Genomic DNA, 12,362 nt, shown 5'->3' with positions numbered 1-12,362 from the left:
AAACTCTTAAGTAAGTTTTCCTTCAGGGGTAGTACTACAGAATAATTCATCCTTTTGCTCACAGATCTATTAGCATCATTTTTTGTTGTTGATTTTTGGTTTAAAATCTGTATTTGTGGTACTTGTAACATACAAAGTAAGTGTCAAAGTTCCCAGATTAAACAAACATGTCTGTGAAATAGTTTGAGGCTGAATCATTGATCACCTTGGTTCATTCTAAAGTTACCTGAATTGTAGTTTACCTAAACAGATCTTGGCTGTAAATATGAAATACAAGTGATCTGAAGAAGTTTTATTGAGTTTAGACCCCAGAGGTTGGAATCCATCTACCCTAAGGTAGTATCTGAAAATGAGTTACTTAAATATCTTTTAATGATGAGAAAAAAGCAACTTGCAGTAAATTCTCTCTCAAATTACTCATCGTGGATGCCATTCTCAGTTGCTTTATCCTTCCGGTTAAAAGCCTATGTTTCTCATGTATGGCTTCTTCTCTAAAGCAGCAACTCTGTTTGTGCAGTTCCAGGCACTTACCTGAAATTCTTTCAGAGCCAAAAAATACTGGATGCCAAGAGATTACTTTCTGAAACTGTTTTGAACTGACTACTAATTAGTGTTTTGTTTAATAGCTTTTTCACAGCTGAGTGCCACTGAATGGAAGCCGACCACAAAGGGAGCTCATTTTTGCTTATAAATTTTTAGTTATTTTTGTACAAATTTGTGAAATACTGCAGTAATCTTTGTAATTTGTCATATATATTGTAAAAAGATTAGTAAGTCTATACATCTCAGCAGTCCTTTTCTTACTTCTCATATGTCTAATCAGGAAAGTACTTTTTATAGTGAGTTAGAGCAAGTTACACTGCTGAAACTACTCTGACAAACTTATATTTTATTTCGATATTAGATATCACTAAAGATTCCTACACATATGAGATAATTTTTCCAGTGTTCTAAGGGTATTTTCCATATGCTAGAGAAGCAGGGTTTAGATGTTTAAAATAAAGACCAGTGCTCTTGTGACATATATGTGAATGTCATGTGACTAGAATTTATAGATTAAACAATTAGAACTGTATAATTTTGCTCACTTATGCTTTATTCTCTGTGTTTATATACCACATATATATATATACAGTAGTCATGGCACATGGGAATGCTTCTCGGTTCTTAGGTCCAGTAATTCACCCCAGCTGCACCCTGAATTTATATGAGGGTTGAAAACAAGGTATGCTCTCAGAAAACCAATTTGTATAGGCCAGAAGAAAAGATATGTTCAATTCATCTTTAAGGAAAGCTGCTAAATGTTATGAAGAAAAATTTGATTTTCTTTAAGATGCATCTATTTATCTAGCCTCAGTTCTTTTTATTTTTTTTTCATGACAAACCCAACTCAGCCTTTGTTTCTCTCCCTATATGAATAAAGCCATTTTCTTTATAATTGATGCATCTCTTTACTCAGTAGCACAAACAGCTGACATTCTGGCAATATCTCTTGCAGTTTAGCCGCTGTTCTGCTGTAGAATTTAGGCATTTAAAAAAGTCTTGCTACATAAAGATCAAATTTAAAAAGTTGCTTTTATCTATAAGCTAATCTACTTGAGCGTGTTTTAGTGACTGATGCACATTTTTCTCCTGTGTTTCAATTCATCTCTGCCAATAGAGAAAGCCTGCTTTTGCTTTGACTAGGATCTTAGGACATGTTAATACCAGCTCTCTGACAGGATCTAACAGTAATACTTCTGAGTGAAGCAGTTCCACTCTGCAGGGTAGGCTCTTATCATCTTGAATGTGTGATCAACCATGACTCCAGAATTTCAATGAGGAAATAGACTTTCACAGAGCTATGTGAGGGGCTAGCCATGGCCATGTGGGATGAAAATCTTCAGTTCAAAGATTCTGTGCTTGTGCAGAAATGGGTCGTTCTTCTCAACTGTACTTCAGCACTGGCAGTACAGTCAGCTGTCAAATTGCTGCACTAGCAGGTTTGCGGTGTAACCTGTTAAGTGATAAATACATAGATCCTGATGTTACTAGCATTTGTGGAACCACAACTTGCTTTCATAAATTGAGGGCTCTCAAAATATCTTTCACTGGTAGCACATGTATACTTTGTTTTCCCCTTCGCAAATAGATGCACAGCTGGCAAGTCATAAGACTAGCTCTCACTGCTAGCTCTCATTGCATTGCCAGATGGAAAGTAGTTACAGAACCATTAAGAAACCAACGCAGTAAATAGCATAAGAATAAGTTGGGCCTGCAACACACAGTGGATGGATAAAGAAAATTATATTCAGAAGGACAAACCCAGGACAGCATCTTCTACTGTGCTTCAAAATCACCAAATGTCTATCAATGACAGATTTAACAAGGAGCATGAGGGACCTTGTGTATACATGTCTTGGTTAACACACACAGTGTTACTGAGCAACTGACAGCATAAGTCAGCAACTATTGTTTTTTGGGTTTATTTATTTTCCTTTTCCATATTATGTATATACAGATTTTAGGTAAGATCTGCTTCTTACTTACACACTTATTTCTTTCAAACTCTGGAATTCTCCCTCACAAAGCTGAATCCCCAGTCTCTGAGCTGCCTTCAGCAAGCACAAGCACACAGTAGAACACTACTATAGGTGAAAGGTTCATATGGAGCTGTAACAAACAAGTCACAAGTGCCAGCTCTTCTCTCACCCCCATCTGGACCTCTCTAGTTTTCTTCCTTCATTATCAGCACTGATGTATCTTTAACAAATATATAAATCCTCTTTTTAAAATTATTCTTAAAACAGCACAACATATATCAAGTATAGCATCTAGTAAGTTATTGATGTAAATGGCCAGATTTGTCCCTCCACATAGTTTGACAAATATGAATTCCTGCAATACTGAAAAGAACCCCTAGGAGTATAGAAAAATTACCAAGAATTTTGATGAACTCAGTGTTGGATAATTGATGGTTACAATTGCTACTTATCCTTTCCCTTTGTGTCAAACCAGAATAAATATTTTGTGAAAGGTCGCAAGGCAACCAGATGAAATCAATTTGGTGGAACAACGTATATGATAATGTTAAGAGGTCTTACAAAAATCTGCAATATGCCAAGGAAGAAATTTCTTTGAAATCATCTAAGATCATATATTCAGTATATTTAGTATGTTTAGTGTATTTAGTATATTTATTTAGTAGGGAGTAGTACAGTAGTCAGGAGGAAGCATTATCTTCTTGCTTTTGATGTAAATATAACTATAAAAAAATCTAAAAAAAAAAAGAGGGAAAGAAAAAAACCCATGAAACTATTGAACTATTGCAAGCTTCTTCCTCAAGTAATTAAGATGATAGTTAGAAAACTATAAAGAAGTGGTTTCTAATGACTGGAATATAATCTATGGTTCATAATGAGAAATACAGTTAACTTGTTCTATGACTATCAAAGGTTTTTCTCTTTGTCTAATGTAATTACAGAATCACACAATCAGAGATGCCGGGAGGGACCTCTGAAGACCATTTAGTCCACACACACACGTTCCCAGACAGAGTTACAAAGAAAGGCATTCAGATGGGTTTTGAATATTTCCAGTGAAGGAAACTCCCCAACGTCTCTTGGCAGCCTGTTACCTCAAAGTAAAGATGTTTTCCCTCATGTTTGTAAGGAATGTCCTGTGTTCAAGTCTGAGCCCATTGCCTCTTGTTCTACTGTAGGACATTGTTGAAAAGTGTTTGACCCACTAGATATTTATAAGCATTGATAAGATCTTAATGTTTCCTTCTCCAGATTGAAGAGTTCCAGATTTCTCAGCCTCTCCTAATCATCTCTGTGGCTCTCCACTGGACTTTTTCCAGTAGTTCCCTGTCTTTCTTGGATTGAGGAGCCCAGAACTGGAGAGAATATTCCAGGTGTGTCCTCACCATGGCAGAATAAAGGGGAAGGATCACATCCCTCAACCTTGTGGCCATTCACATTTTAAAGCACCCCAGACCTTCTTGGCCACCAGGGCACACTGCTGGCTTAAGGCCAAGTTGTTGTCCACCAGGACAGTACGTTATCTAGCACAGCTTAAAAGCATATTCTTGTGTATTTAGATAAGTACACAAGAATATAAGAAGTACTGAATTCCTTAGGAAACTTTCCTTTTCCTTTCTCCCTAATAGGGAGAAATAATAGTTTTAATTCTACTTATACACAGAAACTACTGTTTATGAGAGAAAAGGATATAATCACCAACGAACTGAAAAAAAATGTAAGAATGCAAAGATGCACTGTGTGTTTGCGTTCAGCAGTTCCTTTACATCAACTATACATGTGCTCTGTATTCTCTGAGTATAGATATACAGGAGTGCCAAATGCAGTTTTGTTCAGCAGAAGGCAGGCATTTAGCAGAAGACAGACAGTAAAGTCTATACATAAGAAGTCCAACTATTTTGTTTATTTAAAAAAAAATAAAAAATAAAGCCAAGCATAACTTTGTAATTCTGCAAAGAGATGTGAAACTTACTAAAAACAGTCACTATTCAAGATGACTTAGAGTTATGACCCCAGCCATCTGATTCAAAATTGAATGGCATATAACTGGAAAAGGAAGATGATGGATGGAATGGAAAATTTTCTGAATTACTTGGAAACAAACAACAAATCAAATGACCAATCTGAAATAGGCTTATGAAGCGCCATTTTCTTTTGAGTAATGTTTAAGCTCCCACAGAGTCTAAATAAGACTCTCCTCGGAAGAATGAAATCTACTTTGTTTTCTATGGCAGAGAAATATTCTTCAACCTTCAGTTTTGGAGAGCAACACAAGCAACACAAAACTAGACTTTAAACTCAAATATCTGTGAAGGCAGTACTGGTGGGCAACCTGAAAGCTGTTCAAGAAAACTAGAGTGTGTCTGCTGATGCTCCTCACTTTCAAGGTTCTGGACAGTAGCTATTTCCAAACCTATCTTTTAGCAAATAGTATATTTTTGAATGGGTCTGTAATAAAGTGGCATACATTTATACTTATAATATACATTATTATAGATTAATAAATATGTCATATAGTGTCAAACATATATTCTTCATGCCTGTCTTTAATTTTGAACAAAATTTCCATGATATTTGACCACTGTTAGAGTTACTTGATTTCTTGATGAACTATTAATCTTAATTAATTACTTGAAAGCTGATTAGTGAAGAATTTTCTTCTTCTTTTTTTTTTTTTTGGTCCAATTTCATTGATACACCCTGTAGTTTTGTACATTTGTTTTTAAGAATGTCAGATGAATGCTATCTTCAGATGATTTGTCTTGGATTTCCTTTGTGTGCTTTCACACTTTGATAATTATTTGGGAATTGGCTGAACTCTTTAGCTATATGACGTAAAAGTGTAAATAAGCATTAGGTAAAGAATACACTGGGTTTTCTCCATTTCAGTTGATGCAACATTGTGATAGACCAATGGATTAGTGAAGTATGACCTTTTCATGTTGCCTTGCTGTGAGCTTTACATACCTGATCAATAAACTAATTGAGTTCATTTAATTGTCTCCATTGTATCCTTAAGGAAACACAATTAATGAAATCAAGCTGCTAATTAATCAAATATGGATAAACATTCTCAGAAGAAAATTGAAAAAAAAAAAGAATGATAACAGCTATAAGTACATTCGAAAAAAATATATTTGATATATGGTGTTCATATCTTTGTCATAAAATTACAAGCTTCCTTTTTTTTTTTCTACTTATGACAAAATTTATTTTCTCAGGAAAAATCTGTCAGATTTTAAATATGGTTTGCATTTCTAACTATATGTCTGAAGTAGAATATATTTTATCACAAAAATAATATGTATTTTTTGGAAAGACTTATTTATTCTGTTTCATTATCTGCTATATAATGAGAAAATCCCTTATTCTCTTTATTGTGATAAACTACTGAAACCTTCTGGAATTCACATGCACTATTGTTGTTTTGTACAAGCTAGTTGTTTAGGTCTAATTTAGTTACTTACTTTGCATCCAGAGCAGTAACTTTGAATCCCTTTTGCCTCTCAGTGGGATGGAAAAGAGAAAAAAAAAAACAAAAACAAAACAAAAACAAAAACAAAGTAGAACTGTGGGGATGAGATACAAATTATTTGCTAAGACAGAAAAGGATGAGGAAAAAAAAAGATGATAGTAATTATACATACCCAAAACAATTATCCACAAGCAGTTGCTCACAACCCACTGACTGAAGCCCAGCCAATCCCCAAGCATCTGCAGCCCATTTACCCAACTCCACACCATTTTTCAATTTATTTTTTCCTTAATGTCACATCATGATGTCCTCTCCCAGCTCCTTTTGACTTTTCAACCCCTTCAGCAGGATAGTACAAGAACCCGAGAAACTGAAAAATAGTTGGTTCTGTACAGCTCCACTCAGCAAAAACTAAAATATCAGCACTCTTTACTATCAACTGAAAGATTAGCTATTGAAGAGTTCAAGGAGTCTGGGAACAGTAGTCTGGTGATTCTAAGCCTTGTATCAGCTATCTCAATTTCTACATCTGTTTTTGTTTTTATTACTGTTATTATTTGTTTAAGAGGGATGCTTATTTATATGCAAACAAATCTATGATAACATTTGTTTAGTAGTACAGGTAAAATGTGTTTGCTTTCTAGAAACTTGCTCAATGGAATAATGGTACTTGCCATTACATCGAGTATTACTGAAATGACTCCTAGCCATCACTTTTAAATTCTTCTAGAATTCTCTGGTAATCATTGAGTACACAGAAGGAATTAAGCTATACTTAACTATACTCTCTACCTGCACTGAAGAGATAGCTGAGATTAAGATATATAAAGAGTAAGATGGAAAATTCATAAAATGGCAATATGAATTTACATACTTGAGTCACTACTTCAGTAGGTGTTGCATTAGTACAGTTTCAATCTTCAAGAAAGAAATCTGTATTGAAGATGGATTTACATACCAGAAAAGATATCATAAACAATAAACAGTAAGGGAGAAAAAAGAAGAAATGTTCAAAAGGAACAGTTTGGCATCATGTGAAAGTGAAAGATAGAAAATAACCCAATCAGAAGTTTTGTATTAAAAGGAGCAGCTTTAAATCCTGGAGGTAAGGATGAAAGTGAAATTCAGATATCTATTACTTATTGATTTCAGTGAGGTTAAAGGAAAGTGGTGGAAACTGTACTATAATCATGGAAAGAAATTTAATCAAAATGCATTATCTACCTGTAATAGATAAAAACAGTGATATAAAGGTCAGAAGGAACAGCAAGGATAAAGCTTCAAACATGAACAAGCAAAATATGTGTTGCTTAATTACATGTAGTCAGGAGAAATTGGTAGCTATGTTACAGACCCAAAACGTCTTTGTCAGTTTTGGTAGTAGCACAGGGAAGAAAGTGGAGAATATATATTCTAGATTGCTTTCTTTTTTCTTTCTTTCTTTTTTTTCTCTATTTCTTTCTTTTTTTTTTCTTCCTGTTTTCAGCTGCTGTTTAATAGGTTATTATTTAACAAATTACAAATTACTGACAAAAGAGATGTCCTGCAATTACATTTACACTTGTTCACTTTTTCAGTTACTTTATTACATATCAAGAGCACTAAACATAAAATTAACACATATATACATATTTTTTTCAACATGTGCTTTGGTGATCTTGAAGCTCGTCATATGACTATCCATAAACCATATAAGTTATATCATGAGTCATCATTGATTGTACACCTGGAATTCACACTGAATTCCGCTGGAGTGCAAGACTCACCAAGTTTATGAAATTATTTGATGTTTTGGATGGAAATCCATTTTTTAACCAAAGTTGATTTATATGATTTAAGTAGACTAAAGACTAACTTATATAGCTTGTCTCTAAAAAAGTAAGTATTCATTCAGATGCATAAATGGAAACATCAAAACTCTACTGAAATAATGATTTTTTTTTCACTGAATTTCTTTACCAACATTAGTCCATAAGCCTTTTGCTGCGGATAGGACTAATCTAAAAGATCTGTGGTGAATTGTATACTTGTTGATGTACACCTACTTTTGGAAGTGTCACGTATGAAGGTGTTATCAGGAGGTGGAGACATTCCCTCCATCTTGTATATGTATTTCTGATTCTTTATTCCTTATATCACAAATTATAATTCCACTTTAAGAGAAAAGTACAGTTAAAATAGTTGATAGGGGAAACTACCAATGTTTTTTTATCCCAATGCAGCATCAGTTCAGTAACCTGATAACCCTTAGCTCGAGCTAAAACAGGTGAAACAGAGAATAAATCTGAAAGATAATGGAATTTCTGAAATGAAAAACTCTCAACAAATCTAATCTTCAATGCATAAGGTCCTACGTATACTCACACATACAAACATAAATATCTATCTAAGTTGTTACAGTGGTTTTAATGTGATAAATTAGAACAATAGCTTATTGCCAATAAGCTTTCAGTGGCCAGTCTTTCTCAGCATTCTTCATAATTTTTAAAATCAGCATTTAGAAAATTTGGAATTATTCCCGCAATTGTTTGCTTCCACTGCCTTTGACTAAATAATACACAACAGGTATATTTTGTTGTCACTGGTAAAAATACATAGTGATTTACACAGCGAGTAACCTGTTCTGTCTTCAAATGAGTTATAATCTGGTAAGCTCTGATCACTTCATTATCATACTTAGTAATAAAATACTACAGATAAACTTTAATTTGGCTTGACACTTCAAACTAATAAGTTGTAAAATGTGTCTCTGAGTTTTAGTAGCTATGAAAAAATTGATCTCCAACTAGCAACAAAGTCATGCTTGATGTCACTAGAGGTCTATATTTCCTTTCTAACAGATTTTAATGACTTTTTATTTTTATTTCTAATGAGGTCTAAGGCAAAATTCACAAAAGTATCTCAACGACTGTGAAGCCTAAGTATCACTGAAAGTCAATTTAACTTTCAATTAAATGTTTTGAAAATTGAACTTAATGAAAAATTGCCTCTCCATACTTTACTATAGCATGTGCATTCAAACCTGCTCTCTAATCCTTTTACATAGGCCAAAATACTTTGATGAACATAGCTTAATAAACATAAATGTATTTAAATCAAAGCTTCCAGCAATGTAAGGAGGTTTAGTACAATTAAACTGACAAAGGTAACACTTTTCTTCCAACAAATGGAAAGGCCCCTGACTCATTTTCTAAATATATGAGCATATGGTATATTCCAGTGGTTACTGGACCAGTATGACTTCTGAGTCATGATGACTTTGGGGTAGGGAACCTGCTTTGGTATGGGGGTTGGACTCAATGATCTCTTGAAGTCCCTTCCAACCCCTATGATTCTATGATTCTACGATTCTGTGATTCTATGACTTAGATTAATCTTGAAGTTGTTTAAAGACAATGCACCTATTGCTTGCCTTCTCTTTCTGAACTTAAGGACATAAGCCTGAATTATTCTGATGAATAGAACTGCAGATGTATGCTTTGAAGATATACATGTGCTCAAGCAAGACAGTTATGAACTATGTTGTAAACAGTATGCTATTTCTCACTCAGCTGTTAACCAGGAAAGAAGATCTGCTTATACAGTAAACTGGATCAAGATAGATTACTAATTTTAAAAATTTGCACTGCACTTGTCTTTGTTTTATTTATTTATTTATTTATTTATTTTTGATTTAAGGATGACATGCCATTTTTCACAAGCAATCTGCACAAAAACCAATTGACAATTAAATCATCCAATTCTGTTATCATTCTTCCTTGCCTCTGAAGTGTTTGTCATGTTTTCTTAAATAAAAGTTTTCCTGCTCCTCTTCCTCAGCAGGGAATTTAGATGTATTTTATTTAATTTTATTTTGTTCCCCCAAAGTACTATAGAATAATATATTTCAGCCACTGACATAGTCTATTTATTCTTGTAAACACATGTAGGCACTCAACTGTATTGCACATGGAGAGAAAACTCTGTAAATGTTGTCTGCGTTTGTCTCTGGATTTTGAAAACATGACAGAGCTAATTTCTGTGCAATCATAGCACAGTGTCTTCAAAACTCTTGTAGACTGTTTGTCTTGATTTTTACATTTCCTCATTCCATCATCATTTGAAAAGAAAAAAGGGAGAAAGAAAGAAAGAAAGAAAGAAAGAAAGAAAGAAAGAAAGAAAGAAAGAAAGAAAGAAAGAAAGAAAGAAAGAAAGAAAGAAAGAAAGAAAGAAAGAAAGAAAGAAAGAAAGATATAATATAAAATGGAAAATGGAAAATAGAAAATATAGATTTCCAAACAACATAACAAAAAAATCCTAGAGCAAAAAAGGTGTGCATAGTATAATGACTATCATACACCAGTTATTTATTCAATTTGAATAAACACTCTTTGTAGTCTGAGTACAGAATTAAGAAATAATTGAGTATAACACACCGTGTTCTTCAGTAGAATGTTCTAGAGGTCCCTTAAATGAAGTTTTAACAGTTAAAAATCAGTTAAGCATCTTTTGTTTACTCTCTTAATCGAAAAGCTTTACTAAATTCTCTGTTACCGACAGCTAATGTATAGTTAAAACTGAACTCTGATTTTTATTTATAATATTTTTTTTCTTAACTACAAATATAGACATTTTAGCTGTGTGACGGGTTTAATTCCACACTGTGGGAGATGCAGACAGCTACTCCTGGAGGTGCAGCATGGCATTCCTCAGCAGAGATAGACCCTTGCTCTCTGGACCTCCAGACACCTCCTGAGCACTCCACAGACAGCCACAGCAGCCAAAAGCAGACATTTTCACTGCTGAAACAGCAGTGCCTGATTGCAGATGCTCTGATCACACACACCCTCAGGATGTAGCCGGGCACCTCAGCCGTCCCGTCCTCGGGACGAGGAGCAGCGGCTGCCACGTGCGTTCAGGACCACGGACAGCGCTCTCTCCGCATCCGCAGCACCACGGACGGCGCTCTCCACCCACGATAGTGACACGAGCGTGAGGCGGGACACGCGGACACGAACAGTCACAACAAGTGCATCCAGCCACAGCCACTCCCCCACACTCTCGGCCTCCGACAGCCCAGCGCACGCACAATCGCTCCCACAACGGCGGAGAAACGGCGACACGACGGGAGCACGGGGCCCCACGGAGCCGCAGGTGTGCGCAGAGCCACGCAGCGAGGCACACGGGCACGCGCAGCGCACACCTGCACGCACGCTCTCGGCGGCACACAGGCGCACACACACACAGCCCCTCTCTCCCTCCCCAGCCCCGCGCCCACCGCTCGGCTGCGCTTGCTGCTCACCAGCCAATAGCGGCGCGGAACTCCGAAGCAAGCCCCGCCCGAGGGGCTTCTCCACCAATGGGAGCCGCTCAGGGCAGTCCCGCTTCGCCCCACCTCCCTTGTTAAGGCGGCCGGAGGGAGCGGGCCGCTCACTGTCGGGAGGGGGTCGGGACTTATCGCAGCGCCGGGCGCGGAGCGAGCCGCGCGCGCCTCAGCCCCCGCCCCCCTGCGCGGCCGGGGGACGGCGGAGGCGGTGCCCGGGCGGGGAGCGCCCCCCCGGGTAGGGGAGGCCGGGCCGAGCGGCAGCCGCGGGGCGCCGGGCGGGGCGGGCGGTGAGGAGGCGGCCGGAGGCGCGGAGCCAGCCGGCGGCCGCGCAGCCCGCCCCGGCGTGCCCAGGCGGCGCGGCCCCGAGGCGATGGAGCAGGAGAAGTACCTGCCCGAGCTGATGGCCGAGAAGGACAGCCTGGATCCCTCCTTTGTGCACGCCATGCGCCTCTTGGCCGACGGTAAGGCTCCGTTCGCTCCCGCCGCCGCGCGTCGCTCACCTCGCTCCACGGAACCTTGCCCGGCGGGTGCGGGGTCCACGCGTGGCCGCGGGTGCGCGTTGTGCCCGGCGCAGCTCTCGGTCCGGGCGCCGCAGCCCCGCGTTGCTCCCCCGGCTCGGGGCCACCTCGCGGGGCTGCGGGAGGGACGCTCGGTTCTCGAGTGACTCGTTGCAGCTCGCCTGTCGCGCTCAAGCAGTAAGGCGCACATGATCATGGTGCCACATTGCTAGCGGATCGCTGTTTTATTTTGCTTCGCCGTGCTGGGTATTGGCTGATTGTGGCTTATTGGTTTCATGACGCGATTCTCATCCAGGACGCAACGATCTTCGCTTTGATTTCTGTTGTGATCCTAAATGCTGTACCGTTTTTGTCCTGCGTTGCGCTTGATTCTGAATTCTGTTTTCTTCTCTTTAGTCAAACTGGTTTTGAGGAATCTTCAAAAAGTTTGTGATTTATAATGTAGGCGGTTACTGAGCATAGGCCTGGTGGTGCAGCACTTCGGTGTGCATAGAAGTGCCATCCCCTACGGTGCTCACACGCTTCCCAGTTTCCTCTGAGAT

General features: G+C 38.1%; 1 protein-coding gene across 1 annotated transcript in view; it reads left to right on the top strand.

Annotated features, from left to right (window-relative positions):
• The first annotated feature begins 11,431 nt into the window (after positions 1-11,431).
• Positions 11,432-12,362, top strand: part of KHDRBS2 (KH RNA binding domain containing, signal transduction associated 2) — a 298,020-nt gene continuing 297,089 nt past the window's right edge. The window contains exon 1 of the mRNA XM_065730854.1: positions 11,432-11,763. Coding sequence (XP_065586926.1) covers positions 11,673-11,763 — 91 coding nt within the window. The 5' untranslated portion in view covers positions 11,432-11,672. The remainder of the gene's footprint in view (positions 11,764-12,362) is intronic.

This window comes from Cyrtonyx montezumae, unplaced genomic scaffold, assembly GCF_038088225.1.
Source record: "Cyrtonyx montezumae isolate F1298 unplaced genomic scaffold, pur_monq_1.0 scaffold_13, whole genome shotgun sequence".
Taxonomy (NCBI): Eukaryota; Metazoa; Chordata; class Aves; order Galliformes; family Odontophoridae; genus Cyrtonyx; species Cyrtonyx montezumae.
Note: the sequence above shows the minus strand (reverse complement) of the source record. Positions and strands in the feature narration are given on the sequence as shown.